This window comes from Leucopleurus acutus (genome assembly GCF_964270905.1).
Source record: "Leucopleurus acutus genome assembly, chromosome: 19".
Lineage (NCBI taxonomy): Eukaryota > Metazoa > Chordata > Mammalia > Artiodactyla > Delphinidae > Leucopleurus > Leucopleurus acutus.
Genome location: NC_139161.1, coordinates 12,081,056 through 12,098,510, shown reverse-complemented (window position 1 = coordinate 12,098,510; position 17,455 = coordinate 12,081,056). Strand labels below are relative to the sequence as shown.

Sequence of the window (17,455 nt, the reverse complement as noted above, 5' to 3'; positions counted from 1 at the left end):
CCGGTCCCCATGGAGCTCACCCCGGGCTCTCCCCAAGGCTGTGCTCACAAAGAAGCTGCTCCCCAGGGAAGGCTTCCAGCCCTCGACCAGAGCCTCATGGGGGCCGGCCATGGCGGGTGTGACCCCACACACACAGCGTGGCCAGGCCTCAGGAAAACACAAGACCCCAAAGTGCCAGAGAGACAACCCTGACCAGGCCTACACACTCTTCATCCTGAAGCCAAAACAGACAAAGAGTGAAGGAAGATACTCCAGCAAACAAGATCCCAGGGCTAGAGAGGAGGAAGGCGGTGGGGAGACACAGGGGTCCTGCTCCTTTCAACGGCAACAGAGACAGCAGCTTTCAGGGCTGGGCTCAGAAAGCAAGCTGACTGCCCACCACGAGACAGGCAGAGTCCCCTCTGCTCTCAGGGGCTCTGGCCAGGCGTCCTCCCTCGAAATCCTTGTCCAGGGCACCCGATGCCAGTGTGGGGACCACAAATCACAAACAGGGACGAGAGCACAGCAGCACCCGGGAAGGCCTGCCTGCCTGCTGCCCTCGGAGGCCCCTGGACATCAAACAGCAGCTCAGCTTTGATGTCGGCTCCTCCAGAGGGATCGGATTCCCGCGTGTGGGATCTGAGGAGAGGCCTGTAAACACGCCGAGGGGAGGGGCAGCCGAGATCACTTCCAGACTTTCCTGGCCAATTAACAGCACTCTCCCATCCGGCCAAGGACAGTGGACCAGGAGGTTCCAGCTCAACGGAGAGCCGAAGCCACCACTCCCTGCAACAGACATTGTTAAAGTTCCACGTGTCTCAGAGGGAGCCTAGAGGGGACCTCCCGGGGACCCTTGTGCCCCTGGACCTGCTCCCACCCCCCAGCCCAGGCAGAGCCACTGGACGCCACTTGGCCCAAGGGATGATGCTGGGGAGGAGTGGCAGGATCTCACTCTATCTAAGGCCGGCACACCTGCTCTCGGGGCCAGGCCTGGGGCCAGCAGGGTCAGCCAGGCAGGGCAAAGGCGCTGCTGCTGCTGTGCTCTTCAATCACCATGGAGGGTGTCACCCCATAGACATGGGCCATCCGCCCACCCAGATGGCTCCTGGCAGGGCTCGCGGGGAGGTGATGCTGTGAACTGGGGGCAAGGCAGGCATCTGGAAACCCTTCTGTTTTTGTCACCTGTTTGGGCCTGACCAAGTTGGGCTGGTACAAACTCAGGTGCCACTGACACAAGCCTGACACCACAGCACTCCAACACAACAACCAAGGGCTTCCCTGGTGGCGCAGTGGTTGAGAGTCCGCCTGCCGATGCAGGGGACACGGGTTCGTGCCCTGGTCCAGGAAGATCCCACATGCCGCGGAGCGGCTGGGCCCGTGAGCCATGGCCACTGAGCCTGCGCATCCGGAGCCTGTGCTCCGCAATGGGAGAGGCCACAGCAGTGAGAGGCCTGCGTACCGCAAAAAAAAAAAAAAGAACAACCAAAACTGACAAAAACCAACTGAAACTAACAGAGCTGTGACTTCAGGCTCAGAGGGGTCCCTGCTACCACAAGGAAGCCCAGGGTGGGTGAGGCCACATCCCAAGGGGCCAGGTGACTCACATCCACCACCACCCAGCAGCCCAACCCACAAAGAGATGAGGTTGTGGCCCAAGGGAGCAAGGAGGCCGACGCTCGGCCGAATCACAGAGACTCCTCCTCCAGAGCAGACGGAGTGGGGAGTTGTAGGAGGAAGGCAGCCTCTGGCCTTCCCAAACACGACGGGGGGTGGGGAGGTGCTGCGCGAGAGCCCTGAATCTAGGCCTCTGGCTGCCCGCCCACAAGGCTCTGGGTCTGGGCACAGCGTGACCACAGGCCGGCCCCCAACCTCAGGGGCAGCCCCTCCCTGCAGCCCGCTGTGCCCTGGGGGCCCTACAACCCTGAGAGAACAGGCAGACACCTACCTTTCCCAGGGACACTCGACTCCCTGCTTTTACTATGCATGGGATGAACACAGCTGAGATGGACCAGTGGGCTTGGCTGTGAAATGAGGCCAGGTGTAGAGGGGCAACGGGCTTCCGGGAAGAATCCAGCCTGGCATGGCATGCCTGGAGCCCTCCCTGAAGCAGATGCCCGAGAAGCAGAGAGGAGGACGGGCCAGCCCACATGGAGCCAGTGCCATCCGTGGCGGCTACACGTCCACACGGGTGCCGAGCACGCGCAGGGCAGCTGGCCCAGAAGGAGGCCAGCTCCAAGTGTGAGACACACCGGATTTCAAAGACCTCCTACCAACAAAGAATGTAAAATATCTCCTTTTTCCTGTTGATTACACGTTCAGAGAATATTTTGGATATATTGAGTCAAGTTAATTATATTCCTAAAATTAATTACACCTGTTTTTACTTTCCTTTGATGTGGCTACCAGAAAATTCTGAATTACCTCCATGTCCCGCACATGTGGCCCACATGGCATGTCCAGTGCACAGTTCATTGCTCCAGATGCTAGGGTCAGGGCCGGGCCACCATCCACCCTGATCCCCATGCATAGGACCTGCCACCTGACCAACAGTGGATCCAGGGTGCTGTGCTCATCTCCCACAGCTCCTGGCCATGCACGGCACCAGTTGCTCTGGGACTCTTACCGCTCCCAAAAGCATCAAGTGAGAAAAACCAGCTTCCTACTTGTCCCACTCTGTGGGGACTTGGACACTTGGAATTCCCAGAGCTTCCTGCCCCCGGCCAGCAAGGGAGCTGCTGTGAGCCAGCCGGAGCTCCCTTGCCTCACCGGACCTGTCAGGCAGCTGCCCCCCATGTTGGCAGGCCCTTGCAGTGGTGGGCAGCTGATGCAGCCCCTGCACAGCCCCAGCATGGTATCGCCAGCTCACTGGGCATCTGGCCACGACGATGGGGCTGAAGACGCTGCCCTCCCTCCCTCATCTGAACCTTGCTTCACGGTTAGGGAGTGCCAGCTTCCAAGGAAAGGCCCGGACCTGCACTTCCGGAGATGAAGCCGAGACAAGTCCCCATTTGCTGGGCCAGCAATTCTGCCTCCAGAGTAAATTCTCAGGGCGGAGTGGGGCACAGACCTCCAGCTGTCCACAGAATGGGCTGGGCGCGCGCGCGCACACACACACAGGACAGGACTGCACAGCCATGGAAACGATGCTGAGGGCATTTCCAAGAAAACGCAGAACAGTCACAGCAAGAAAGAGAGGGTGCAAGCCATGCCGTGCTCAACGCTGCATGAGTCAAGAATCCGTCCCTGCGCACAGCAAGAAAGAGAGGGTGCGTGCCGTGCCGTGCTCAACGCCGCACGAGAGTCAAGAATTCGTCCCTGCGTGACGACCCCTCCCAGGGCCCACCTCCTCCTGATGTCACCTCGCTTCTTATGCCGCTGTCCCCACTGCCCCCCCATTCTGTTCTTGTATCTTAAACCCAGGTTACTTAGTCAGTCAGTCCTGAGAGGCTCGTGTGAACCAGTGTTCCCAGCACCTGGCCCCTCCACAGAGGCAGCCCCCAGACCGCCCAGCCAACAACTCGAGGGCCAGATGGGAGCATCAGGCTTCATCATGACAGGGCGACCCTGGCTCCCCGGGCCAACAGCTGAGGAACCACCCAGTCTTCCCGGGGGGATGGACCCCGTACCATGGAGCCCCGTCTCCTCCCTCTGGGTTACTCCTCCTTTTGGTGGTCACAGCCTAAGCGGGGGGCCTGGCAACATGGGCTCCCACCACGCCTGTGTCTGGGGCCCACCGACACTCAGGAGGCCCTCGTCAGCCCCCACGCCCCTCGCCTGCCTGCTTCTGGGTGGGCCTGCCGCCTGCCCTTTGGTGGAGCAGTTAGCAGCTTGCTCAGAGGGTGTGTGCGCTAAATGGGTGACCTTTGTGTCTAAAAATGGCTTTGTTTCATCCTCACCCTTCAACAATCTAGCAAAAGAGAGAATTTTAGAACAAATGAATTTCCTACAGTATTCTGAAGGCACTGCTTCGCCACCTTCCTGGTGGTGCCACAGGGAGCCTGAGGCCTTTGTGCAGGACTGCTGTCCCTCTCTGAGCGTGGGGAACCATCCCATCATCTCCAGCTCCTGATGAGTTACAGTGATGCCACCAGATGAGGCCCCACTGGTACAGGCATAGCCGGCCTGTCACTCTGGAAACGCATGCCCTTCGGTTCCAGGACGGTTTCCCACCATCTTCACCAGCTTCCTCCTGTGCTTCTGTTTTATTTCTAGAGATGCAGTATCAGGAGCCAGCGGCCTGTCCTGTCCCGAGTCCCCTTCCTCTGGCCTCCATCCTGTGCTTGGCCGCCTGGCTCTGTGGCTCCTCCCAGGAGGAGGGATGGCAGGGACCCTGCACCCCAGGTCCAAGCATCGGCTCCCAAGCCTCGAGTGGCCGACCCCACGTGCCCTCAGGCATTTGCCACCTCGGGAAGAATGCGCTCAGTCAGGCTGCAGACCAGCCAGTCACACCGGCTAACCCTCAGGCGCGTGAGTAGAACGGCATATCCTCGGACCACCGGCCACTCCCAGACACGCGGCACCCTGTCATGTGTGACAGGGATTGTGCCGTTTGATCCATAGCTGTGGCTGACCCCTGCACCTTCTACTGCAGCTTTCCAATCCACTTCCAAGGGCTCTTCCTTTTTTTTTTTTTTTTGCGGCACGCAGGCCTCTCACTGTTGTGGCCTCTCCCGTTGTGGAGCACAGGCTCCGGACGCGCAGGCTCAGCGGCCATGGCTCACGGGCCCAGCCGCTCCGCGGCATGTGGGATCTTCCTGGACCGGGGCATGAACCCGTGTCCCCTGCATCGGCAGGTGGACTCTCAGCCACTGTGCCACCAGGGAAGCCCTTCCTTATCTTTGAATGTTTCTTTTTAATAGCATCCAGCTCCAGTTCCAACAGCCCCTCCATCGTCGGAGAACAGGAACAAATGCTGTCACCCGTCCTGACAGCTGCCATCTCTTCCTGTCTGTCTGCATGGGCCTCTCACGTCAGCCTTGCTCAAATGTCTGGGCACCTTTGGCTGTGGGCTCCTGTTTACGCCCAGGGCTCTGGCCGCAGTGCAGCTATCAGTATCCAGGTGGTGATCTGGGGAGCCACCCATGCCCCAACATTGGGAGCTTCCACCATTTTGGAAGCCACATGGGGGGCTCACGTTCACCTACCCCGGTTCTCGGGACAGCAAGGGCATCCCCAGTCCAGAGAGCCCCACCCTACCCAGGGAACCACCTCTGGCACCAGCAGCATGGAGTGCGAGGGGATCTAGGACCCCATGTCATCCAGCGCCTGCCCTGGCCATCCCCCTGCCACCCCTGGCCCCTTGTCACCCTCCCCACCCACGTCCAGGTGCTGTCACTGCCTCAGCTCCTGCTCTCTCCATCCTCCAGGCTATATCTCTGTAAAGTCCTTTAATGATGTTTTAGTTGCCTTTTGGGAGGGAGAAGAATCACAAGCTGTGTTCCATGTGTTTCTCCTCTCCTTATTTCTGCCCCAGGGCCTTTGCACTTGCTGCTCCTTTGGCCCAGATGTCTCCTTCTCAGATCCTAGTGCAGCTGGCTCCTCCACGACCTTCCCCACCACCTCCCAAGGCATCTTCCCTTCTTCTTTGTGATAGCTTCTGATAGTTTCTTCTGGTAGCTCTGTATACCTGCCTATTAGCTATGGGAGACCAGGACTAACTTCCTACTAGAGCCCCAGCCAAGCCTGTGCTGAATAAATGAAAGAAGGAAGTAGAAACAGAGGCAGAGGCCCCATCTTTTCAGCAGCTGAGAAGGCAGGTGCTGGCAACCCAGGCCCTGGGCTTTGAGGAGCCCCCTCCTCCCCTGGGTCTCTGTTTCTTCTTCTGAAAACAAGGGTAACAGCAGCCTGACCCCCCAGCTGACAGAGGAACCAGTCAGGCAACAGGTGCCAAGAGCAGGAGAGTGAGGTGGCAGCCTATGTACTCATTTTAGAAGCCCTAATACTGTCAGAAGCCACCTGAGTGGGGGCACAGAGTTCTCTCAGGAGAGCATCTGGGTAGGAAGCAGAAGCTGGCTGCAGGCACGGCATCCCCGGCTACCCAGGGCCAGGCTCATAGGAGGGGAAGGGGCTAGCTGGTCTTTGCACAGCAGCCCACCGTGGCCTCGTCATAGAAAGAACTGGCAACAGGGGGACACGAGCACATCAGATACGGGGAGAGGAGTTCCATGGGAGCGGCTGAGGTGGGAGAGCAGGAATCTGGATGCTGGGACAGCAGGGGCAGTGGGTGCCACATCAGATCAGAGCAGGCTTTCCTAGAGGCCCTGTCACCGTGATGGCCCTACCCAGAGCCCCTTCTTCTGCACAGACAAACCGTGGGCAAGGTCCTGTTCTCGGCACTTGAGACACATTAACTCATCTCATCCTCACATCACCCCTGGGAGGCCCAGAGAGGGCAAACAACTTGCCCACGGCCACACAGCAACCACTACACCCTCTCACGGTCCCTTCCATTCTGTTGGTTGAGACCTTTAAAAGTGGACAAAGTCTTCCATCCCACAATGGAAAACCAAAACTTAGAAGACTACCATTTTGACACACTCAGAAATAAAGTTTAAACCATTAATCACCAGATAGAAACTGACACACGTTAACTGTCATCAAGATGTTTTCTTTAAATACGGCCCATTCTCATGACAAGGAAGTTTTACACCTGCAACATTTGTCAGCTGAGAAGCCCAGCACCCCACTTCTTCCCTGACTGCTCACCACACAGGTGGGGACCTCTTGGGTTCCCCACAAGCTCTTCCAAAAGGGCACGGCCTGGCTGTCATACCAGGACACCAAGTAAAAAAGATGAGCTACTGGTGACCAGCACTTGCTGGTATAAAGTCAAAGCAAAGCTCAGGCTTGTGGCCCTGGACTAGCCCCAGTGACCGTGGCAGCATCCCCAGGGCAGAGGGAGGCAGAGCCCCAAACCTGCTCACTGACACTTACCTAATCTGGGCAAAACGGCAGAGAAGCTCCCAGAGTGTCTGGCCTGAGCAGAAAGTGTCTTGCAACCTGGAGCCATCATCCAACTGCAGAGCAATGCGCACCTGAGGGGCGAGATACAGGAACCAAGTCAGGAAGAGGAGCAGCTATCCCAGCTGGACCCCAGACCAAGTCTGATCCTTAGGGCACAGGCGGAGGGCACTGTGTTTGCTGAATTTTAGTAAGGGAGCACACTGCCTTACAGGATAATTTTAACAATTATCTCCCTAAATAGTGACACAAGTCTATAACCCACAAGGGGGTAAATTCTCCTCTGGTCCCTCTGTTGAACAACAGACACACTAAAGCACGAGTGCAGAGATCCAAGGTAAGGACCTTGCACAGCCCCACCTGTCACAGCCCAGCGCATGACTCTCTAGGTCATTGCTACTCCTGCCCTTCTAGCCAAGGGACTCCTCAAGGGCACGTTTATTTACATTAAATCCCAATAACAAACAAAGGAGGAACTGTTCTGTGGGAAGAAACTGCGAGGGGGTCTCCAGCACACCCAAGGAACCCACAAGGGAAGTCAGGGTGCTTCCATGTGAAAGGCTGAGAACCACAACTGTAATGGAAAAAGAGGTGTATTAATAAGCTCAGCCCCAGGCGCCTGACTCCTGGTGGGCTCTGGACAGAGAACTAACACCCCAGGGCCTGAGCCTCCTTGCCTCTCGACATGGATGAAAACCACTTCCCTGCAGTGTTGGGAGAATTTGCAGTTTTGTATGTAAAGGACCCACTTGTGCACAAGAGAGCAGCTATCACCATGATTCTTGTCTCTATCCACAGTAACCCTAGTGTCATTCACTAAATCCCTAGGACATAAAAGTTACTGATTTGGTAGAAAGCAGTGGACTGCAGTCAGGAGACTCGGGCTGTGGTCTAGCCAAGACTGGTCAGAGGAAGCCTGTGCCCCTGAGCGGGGTGTCCTCGTCCCAGAAGTGAGGCTCCACTGGACACCGCACAGAGTCCTCTGGGCTCTAAGACTCTTGGTGATTTTCTGACCAGAAACATCAGGTCGTATGGTGGATGCTACCAGCACGCTGATACGGACACAGCACAATTAACCGCCTCTCCACCCCCCACCCCCAAAAAACATTCAGCACAAAGAATGAAAAGTCTCATTTCCAATCATCAGCTTTTGGAGTAGAAAAGTGGCTCTGGCCTAACCTAGAGAAGGCAGCCTCACCCAAGGACGAGGACAAGTGCCTCACCTGCACAGCCCTCTGAAACAGCCCACGCTCCACACCCCGTCTGCTCGGCCTGCTGATACATCCTGCGGCCCAAATGGTCTGAATGGAAGAGCCGGCAGGAGCAGTGAAGCCAGTCCCTCCTTGAGAGCCACCTACCATGTTCTCGGGCCCCTCGCGGCTCCGGGAGATGGGCACCATCTCCAGCTTGGCGTTATTGGGCAGATTGGCAAATCTCCACTGGAGAGAGAGGTCAAGCACATTCCTCTGAAACCTGCAAAACAGACCAAAGCCACAGGCTGCCCGCCGACCCGAACACAGCCCAGCCCTGCCGGGACCACGGCACAAGCAGAGTGACGCCCACGTCTGGCTAGCAATTCCACAGCCCATGGCGCCAAGGCTGCAGGAACAGAGTGACGGCCGGCAAGCCTGCAGAGACAGGGTGGGTCCCTGACTCCAGCAGTGGGTCTTCCAAAGGAAAGAGAGAGTGAGCATTGATACAGTTCAGGCAAGAACAGAGAGAACACAGACAGGTCACCCCTGGGGCAAACCGAGGGCCTGCTCTTTCAGACTGTGAAGCAGCAACCAGCCCAAGTACAAACTCAGAAGATAAAAGCGTACGTGGGCATGACTAAGGGGTGTGCACCGTGCTCTGCGCAGAAAAGTTCTAACAGAACGATGCCTTGTCGCCACTGCTCGGAGCTGCAGCAGTCTGGCCACTGTGGCCACTCTCCCTGTGCTGCTGGCCATCAGCCAAAATGACCCGCTCCTGTCACTCCTGCTTCCTGCTACCCTTGGAAGCAGGGCCACAACCCCAAAGACCAGTGACAGAGGTAAAAGTTCTAGAGAACCACAAATGGAATGACCGGGCCTGAAGTCTCCATGGAGAGCCAGGCCCTCACGGTGGCTGAGATTCACAGATGAAGGGCTGAGACCGCCATTCCTAGCTCACAAAGCCAGGTCCTCCAACCCTGGAGCAGCCCTTCAGTCTCTCTGCCTGTGTCCTGCATGTTTTAGCTGCTGCACAGGGACCTGGCAGCTTAGAGCTTCCAACAGATGAGGAAGAGGCCCACATGGGCTTGTAGCCTCCTCTGACCCTCATGCATAGAGCTCCTGGATCCAAGGAGGGATGGTTCTTGGAAGGAACTGAGGGGAGCAAAGTGAACTGGTGAGTCAGGGCGGAAATATCCACAGCCAGGAGAGGAGGGCAGGTGGAGAATCCAGGGACCTCCGAGACGCCTGCTGCTCTCTATTGACAGCCTGCCCTCCCGAGACGCACAGTCAGGGTCGTGGTCACCCTACTTCACAAACAGGAAACTCAGATGAGAAGTGCCAGTAGGTAACCCAGGCCACCCAAAGGCAGTGCTGGGACCACAATCTGCAGCTCCTGATATCCATCTCAGATCATACCTCTTTGGTGGACTGACAGGGAGGCAGATACCCACTCCTGAGAAGAGGAGAGAGAGGAAGGGGCGTGGGCTTTGAAGGCCTGGACACTGCCTCACCCGTGGGCAGGGAGGGTGGCGGTCAGGTGGCCCTGGAGCCTGAGTGACCCTGGGCCCTCTCCTCCTGACCCCCTTAGCTCCCAGGAACCCTACAGGAAGGAGAACCACCACTGTTAACCCTATAGATCACCTGGGTCTCAGAAAAGCTCCTGCCCACAGTAGAAAATAGTTCTGCCGTGTGGCCTTGACTTTACAAGAGACAGACAGCAGCCAGAATAAGTCACCAGGAGAGTGAAAAAGAGAACTTATTTATGTCTCTCAGAAATCAGACTGTGAGCTCTATATTCAATGAACGTTTAGGGGGAAAACTACAGCACTAGTGAGAGAATGTGAGCTTTGAATACACACAAAGTGGTCACCCGATGGCATGAATGCCAAGATGCCTTTGGAAACAATGGTTTTCTGAACATGAATAGGGCGTTTAGAAGACTTGGGAAAGAAACGCCTTTGATACCCATCTTCAACACTGGCTGGAAATTGCCTTATAACAACCTCAACGTCAAGTGCAAGACAGGACAGATGACCTAAGGAAAACCCGAAGCGGGGCTCAGAGCTCTGGAGATGAGAGGAAGGGGTCTCACACACGTGCACACACATGCGTGTGCAAAACGCTGCCTTCGGTGGCAGTGGCAGCAGTTTTTAAACAAATTACACAGTCGGTGGATACAAAGGAGACAAGAGAAAAATCAATACCTGTTGTAACAGTCCAACCAGGCACCACGTGGAGATCTCAGGCAGGTGCAGGGAGAGCAAAGAAAGGGCACACAGCTCTGTGACAGGATGCCAGGGGACAGCCCAGCACTGGCCCTGGGATTCTCGGTGGCAAGAGGCAGAGACCTGGGATGACGTGAGGGCATCTCCACTCACACCTCCTCTGCAGAGCCCTACGTGAGAGGCAGCACGGGCCAGGTCTAGCAGAGCAGGCTCCCACCCCTTGGGCTCCTCTCTACCCCTGAATGTGAGGACAGCCAAACAGTGAAGGACACGCCGCTGCTAAGATTGGAAGCTCCCCATATGGGACAGAAATCCATACCAACCAGTGCGGGGTTTTGAGCCTTTCATTGCCTTAGACCCCACAAGAATCTGGTAAAAGCCCTCTCTTTGGAAAAATGCCTGCACACAAAGACCCATGCACACAACTCCAGAGTCTGTGAGCCCACCAGACAGTTTGCAGGTTTCTTCCCATTTCTCCATGACCACCTCCTCTTGCCCTCAGAGCTCCACCAGGAACTTACACAACCAAATGCACAAAAGCCCTCTGCAGTGAGTAGAATGGTGGCCCCTAAAGAGACATATCCACATCCTAACACCCAGAACTCATGAATGTGCCTTATTTGGAAACAAGGCCTTTGCAGATGTAATTAAGGATCTTGAGATGAGGTCATCCTGGATTACATGGTAGCCCCTAAATTCAAAGACAAGTAGCCTTATAAGAGACAAAAGAGGAGAGACACAAACACACAGGAAGCAGGGAGGCAGAGACTGGAGGGACGCCTGGAGCCCCCAAAAGCTGAAAGAGGCAAGACAGGTGCCTCCCCTAGACCTCTGGAGGGAGTGCGGCCCCACCAACACCATCATTAGGGGCTTCTAGCCTCCAGAGGGTGAGAGAATAAACCTTGTGGTTTAAGCCTCAGCAGGGCCCTGCGGGAAGGGTGGATGGATTTGGAGCCCGAGGCCCGGCCAAAGAAAACTCACTTCAGGTCGTACTCGTTGGGGTTGAAGTCCTGCCGATGGCACGTGTCCTCCAGGACCTAGGGGTGAGATGAGGGCATGAGCCACTGTATCTGGCCTGGTGGGCCCCGGCGGGGGTAGGCAAGTGACACTGAGGCAGCCAAGGGCACAGAGTCCACCTCTTGGAGAGCCGGTCGGCTCTGTAGGACTAAGCCTAATACAAGCCAGGTGATGGACCGTCCACTCAACAGCTCCACACGTCTCACCTGCAAATCCTGCTCACTCTCCTCCTCCTCACTGGGCCTGCTTTGTCAACCCAGCTCTGTGGGACCCAACAAACCGGGTCCCCAACAAACCCGGCACCACAGACATCTTCCTACACTCGGGGACACCCCACACACAGAGAATAAAGTTCAAACTCCACAGAGACCCAGCTCGAGTGGGTCCTAGGTGCCCCCCTGGGCGGGAGCCCCAGTCCCTACCCTGCACACACTGAGTTACCATTCATCGTCTCAGCCCCCTGCACCACCGTGTATGTGCACCGTCTCCTACACTTCAGGGTCCAACAAGCATTTCCAATGTAATGCAATCGACGTCCGCCAGGTGCCCGGGGAAGTGCTGCGAGTGACTCAGCACACCCGGCCACAGCACACCGAGACTAAGGGCGACCCCGGGGTGGGGACAAGGTTCGGGGGCCCTCGGAGGCGGGCTCGGAGGACCGCGAGCTCGGGTGGGGGTGGCAGAGGCCGCGACCCCTGACAGCCCCTGAGTGCGGCGCCCCCGCCCCCACGGACCCGGAGCCCGGCGCGGAAGTGGGCGGGCCCACCGCGCCAGGAGGCCGCTCATTGGGCGTCGCAGACCCCGCCCCGAGGGTCCCGCCCGGCCCCGCCCCGCGGCCCTCGCAGGAACCGCAGGAGTGGCCGGCGCCGAGTCGCGGCCGTCGCGTCCCTGCTTGCCGCCCGCCGCCCGCCCGCGGCCGCACCTGCAGTAGCACTGTGCTCGGCGTCACCTTCACCGTGTGGCGCCGCCCGTTCGGGGCCAGCACCGACACCGCAGAGCCCCCGCTGCCCGCCGGGGCCGCCATCTTCTCCTCACGTGACCTGCCGCCGCCCGCCCAGCGTCAAACTTTATCCGCAACAGCCGGACGCACAGCCTCGCGGCCTCGGGGGCGGGCCCTGGGGCGGGGCGGGGCCAGCGCGCCTCCGGGCCCGCCCCTGCCTGGCCACGCCCCCGGTGCTTTCGCGGGGCCCGCGAGCGCGCGCCCGACGTTAGATAGGCGCGGTCACTCCGGCGCGGCCACGTGGCCCCGGTTCTGGGCCGGCGGTGCGGGCAGCGAGTGCGTCTAGGCCTCGGCTCCCTGTCCTCGCCGGCCCGTCCTGGGTCCCACTGCCCCCCTTCCTGCCCCCTCTGGTCCCGAGGGGTAGGGTCAGGCCCGGTACCCCTGCGGAGTGAATGCCTGCCGGCCGTGGGGTGGTGTCAAGGTCAGGGAGCAGCTGCCAGGAAAGGCCGGCCAGAAACTTCAAACCAGAGAGCAGATTCAATGAAAGTCTGTGACGAGCATTGTGCCTGTCCGTGCTCTCACTCTGCCAGCAGCTAAACTCTGACAGAACTTGTCCCCCAATTCCACCTGCCCAAGGCAGTGGAAGGGCCGGGAGGAGGGGCATGTGGGATCCTGCCACCCCTCTGGTGTGGGTGCTGTCATGCCTTGGTGTAGCTGACACATCTGTCTCACAAGCAGTTTCATACTGACAAACAGACGACTGCATGCTTATGCGAGAAAACGGGAAAGCCTCAGGGTAGCCACAGCTCCACGGCCACCCCTCACAGTTTGCCTCACAGTCCAGAGGGCCTGTCTAGCACTCGATGCAACCTCAGTGCCTCACCGAGCCACACACACTTCCTGGTCCCCATCGGCCAGTCCCCTCTCCTGAGGCCGGGGAACACCACAGGACACAGGACAGAGAAATTCTCTGGCTCAGAGACAGCGTCTGCTGACCTGCCCCACCCCCTCCTACCTGCTCACATGGGTCTCATCATCTATGTGTAGCCGAGTACACGAGGCCTTGGAGCAGACACCTGTGGGGCATTTGTGACCACTGCCTGAAAGCTCTCAAACCCAACCTTCAGCCCAGCAGGGCCCCACATGCAGTTCTGCGGTAGCCAGGCCCCAAGTTGCCCCCAACCTGGCCTCTTCAGCACTGTGGGGTTTCCTCAGAGCCTCATCTGCACTGGGACAGGCCTTTTGTGCCTGCTCACTTGTTTACTGGCTGTCCCAAGGCAGCCCCGTCTGTCTGGCCCTCCGCCGGCAGGCACGCAGAGCAGAGCCTGGCACGGGGTGGGTGCTCTGCAAACATCTGTGAGAGGAATGACTATCGATGGGGGGACAAACGAATGCACAGTCCCCCCACATGTGCCTTCTCCTCCTTCTGCTGCCACTCACCTGGCAGGGGCAGGGTGCCCCAGGCTCAATGGGGTCTGTGTCCTGGCATTGGCACTAGGAGGTGGGAAAGGCAGAGCAGACCCGCCTCCCTTAGTGGCCTGGCTGGGCCAGACCTGGTGAAGACCAAGCAGGACAGACCAGACCCCACGAAGCTCCCATGAAGCAAGCCCCAGAGCCGACCCCTGGATGCTGGACCTCAGCTTGAGAAGCCTCCAGAGGCTGGAAATGCCCAGCAGAGGCTCCCCTGGTACTGGGGATTATTTCAGGCTGGAGGCAAAAATTCCAGGTTAACACACCAGCTCCACACCACAGCAGGAAGGACCCTCACCTGCCCCATGGCAAGTTTGCCATAGATTAGGACCCACACGCCTGGCCCTCCATTTGCTCTGTGGGGAGGCTGCCTCCTCGTGCTTACCTTCCACAGTTCCTCACTGCAGCTTGGCACCTTCCCTCAAGGCCCCATCACCTCCTGCGGGTGGTCCAGGCACAGCCTTAAGGGCGTGATCACAGCAGAGGTCACAGAGATGACTGTAGGGTCAAAGATCATCTTTGGGGGACTCCCCTGGTGGCCCAGTGGTAAAGAATCGGCCTTACAGTGCAGGGGATACGGGTTCGATCCCTGGTCAGGGAACTAAGATCCCACATGCTGCGGGGCAACTAAGTCTGCGTGCCACAACGACTGAGCTCGCGAGCCTCAACTAGAGCCCACGCGCCCTGGAGCCCTCACACCACAACTAGAGAAGAGAAAACCTGAACACCACAACTAGAGAGAAGCCCGCATGCTGCAGTGAAAGATCCCACGTGCTGCAACTAAGACCCGATGCAGCCAAAAAATAAATAAATAAATAAATAAATAATCTTTAGGGAAAAAAAATCATCTCTGAGAGGCATTCAAGGCCCCAAAGGGGAGCCTCTTCTTCGTGCTCATAGTTCAGCCTTTCTCTGCAGCTCACATTTTTCTTTCCAATTTTGCCGTTTTAAAAAATGACAGATCTGTACATTAACTTTCACAGCAGCTTTATCTAATAGTCAAAAGCTGGAATGAACCTGGATGACCGTCAACAGGTTGAGCAGTTAAACAATGTGGCACATCCACACATGGAACACTGCTCAGCAATCACGGGAATGAACTACTGACACCGCAGCCTGGGTGAGTCTCCAGGGAAACATGCTGAGTGAAAAGAGCTGGTCCCCAAAGATTGCATACTGTGCCATTCCATTTATATAGCATTATGGAAATGACAGCATTTGCCTTTTCTCTCTGCATTAATATATGCATATATATTTATATTTGAAAGTAAGTTGATGACATCCAGGCACTCTCCCCCCAAATAATGCGGCAGCTCCTCCTAGGAACCAGGACCTTCTCCTTTTTAATCATAACCCATCACCACACCCAACAACCATGGATATAATGATATTATCTAATACACAGCCCACTTTAGACTTTCCCTTGTTGTCCCCAAATGGTCCTTTATAGCTGGTTGTCACATTGCATTTTGTTGTTGGGTCTGTTTACACTCCTTTAATCTACCACAGTCCTGGGAATTCCCTGGCGGTCCAGTAGTTAGGACTCTGCACTTTCGCTGCTGAGGGCATGGGTTCGATTCCTGGTTGGGGAGCTAAGATCCTGCAAGCTGTGTGGTGAGGCCAGAAAAAAAAAAAAAAAAACCCTACCACAGTCCCTCTATTTTTTGTTTCGTTTTAATTTTTCATGACATTTGCATTTTTTAGAGCCCAAGGCTGGATCTGTCTGATCTTTTCCTGGAGTTAAACATTCAGTGCAGTGAGGCAGCATAGATGACAGCCCCCCAGGAGGTCCAGGATATCAGTTTGTCCCATTAGTGGGAACATGCAGACTGAACCTCCATGTTCCAGGTCCCGTGTAGACTGAATAAGCTATGTGTGGGGTAATTCTTTGAGAGCACAAATATGATGTTTTTCCAAGAACCATTTACCCAGTGGTTTTAGCATCAGTTGATGGTCCTTGCCTGAATCCATCATTACATTTATGGTGCAAAATCACAACCTTCCAACTTTATCATTCCTCTACATTTAATAGGCATTTTTTGGTCAAGAATTTTTTTTAATTCCTAAATATTAATATGAACTCATGGATTCTTTTTCTTCATTCAGTTATTCTTTCTGATGCTCAAATTTGATCCAAATTTGGCCAGTGAGACACACACCCCCTTTAAGCTGGCTCCTATGCTCCCTTGGGTGGGGGGGCAGTGACTTCTTATTTTCATATTATTTCAAACGTAGAAGTTGCAAGAACAGTAAAAGGAACTCCTGCATGCCTCTTAGACAGACTCTCCAGTTGTTTACATGTTGCCCATTTGCTTCATCATCATTATCTCTCTCTCTCTCCGTATATGTGTATATATGTTCTGAACCACCTGAGAGTAAGTGGAGACATTGTTCACCTCTGCCACTAAATACTTCAGTGTGTATTTCTCAAGAGCAAGGCCGCTCTCTTACTTCACCAGCAAACTGTGATACAACATTGGGAGATCTGTCATTGATACCACACTCCGAACTACTCTACAGTCACCTGTAGCACTCACATCTTTCCTGCATCTTTTCAATGTTTGTGTTGTTCTCTGAGCACTTCATCACTTCAGCCACAAGAAAGTATTTTAGGCCCCCCCAGGATGTCCCTGCCCCAGCCCTGAATGCCATTTCTCAAGGAAGCCCTAGTCCCTTTTTGAGGGGAATGAGATTTAGAAACCGAGGTCTGGAGCTGAGCACGTTCGTTGCTACCGGTGTGCCTCTGGTTTGTAGGCCCTCTCAGGGGACAGAACTAGCATCCTGAATTCACCACCCCTCAGTCTTCTTCTTCTTCCCTCCTTCCGTATTTATATTTGGTTGAATTGTATGAAATTGCCAATATTCAACCATTTTCAATCTACGAAAAAAGGCACAACCAAATATCCCCTTATCCACAGTGAGAACCCTTGTTTTCAGCAGCATCAATATATTTATTAATTTGCTCTGTTCCAAAATACCCTTCAGGGACTTCCCTGGTGGTCCAGTGGTTAAGACTCCGCACTCCCAATAGAGGGGGCCCGGGTTTGATCCCTGGTCAGGGAACTAGCTCCCGCATGCATGCTGCAACTAAAAGATCCCACATGCTGCAACGAAGATTCCCACATGCTGCAACTAAGACCCGGCGCAGCCAAATAAATAAATAAATATTAAAAAAACAACAACCCTCCAAATAGCTTTGGAATTACTACAACAATACTGCTAGTACTAGTAACCAGACCTACTAAGGAAATCTCAAGATTTCTTTGTAGTTATTTTTGTCCTCAGAATATATCGCACAAAAGAAATACAGAGTATTGTGTTCAAAATGATTTGAATTAATTCTTTTTTGTGTGTGTGGTTATGTTAATTGGATACACATGTTCATTTATTACTGAATTTTAGGGTCTTTTTCACTCTTTTGATTTAATGTTATATTTTGATTATGAAAAATATTTATTTATTATTTGATTTGAATATTATTTGATTCAAAAGTTGTAAGTATAAAATGACACATAGCCAGAAGAGGGTCCTCCTTCTTCATCCACTCCCACTCACCCCCATAAGAACTAATCTTCTTCTGGTTCTGGGGTAGCTTTCCTGCCTTTTTGCAAAGATGAGCACATGCATGTAGCAGAGGCTAAGTGGACACAGATGCGGATTCTTCCTCTCCT

The 17,455-nt window shown here is 55.3% G+C and overlaps 1 protein-coding gene across 5 annotated transcripts in view; it reads right to left on the bottom strand.

The window, feature by feature from the left end:
• The window catches only part of ASPSCR1 (ASPSCR1 tether for SLC2A4, UBX domain containing), a 30,763-nt gene extending 18,324 nt beyond the window's left edge, over positions 1 to 12,439 (bottom strand). For 4 of the 5 annotated variants that reach the window (XR_014326939.1, XM_082860389.1, XM_082860390.1 and 1 more), the window contains exons 1-4: positions 12,297 to 12,439; positions 11,339 to 11,394; positions 8,298 to 8,412; positions 6,913 to 7,013 (exon numbers count right to left, since the gene is read on the bottom strand). Coding sequence is in view for 4 of the 5 variants with exons in the window: in XM_082860389.1 (XP_082716515.1) it covers positions 6,913 to 7,013; positions 8,298 to 8,412; positions 11,339 to 11,394; positions 12,297 to 12,398 (374 nt within the window). In the remaining variant the exon portion in view is untranslated. Of the gene's footprint in view, positions 1 to 6,912; positions 7,014 to 8,297; positions 8,413 to 11,338; positions 11,395 to 11,815; positions 12,058 to 12,296 lie in introns of those variants that run through there. The other variant, XM_082860392.1, reaches the window with a different exon arrangement.
• Positions 12,440 to 17,455: the final 5,016 nt, after the last annotated feature.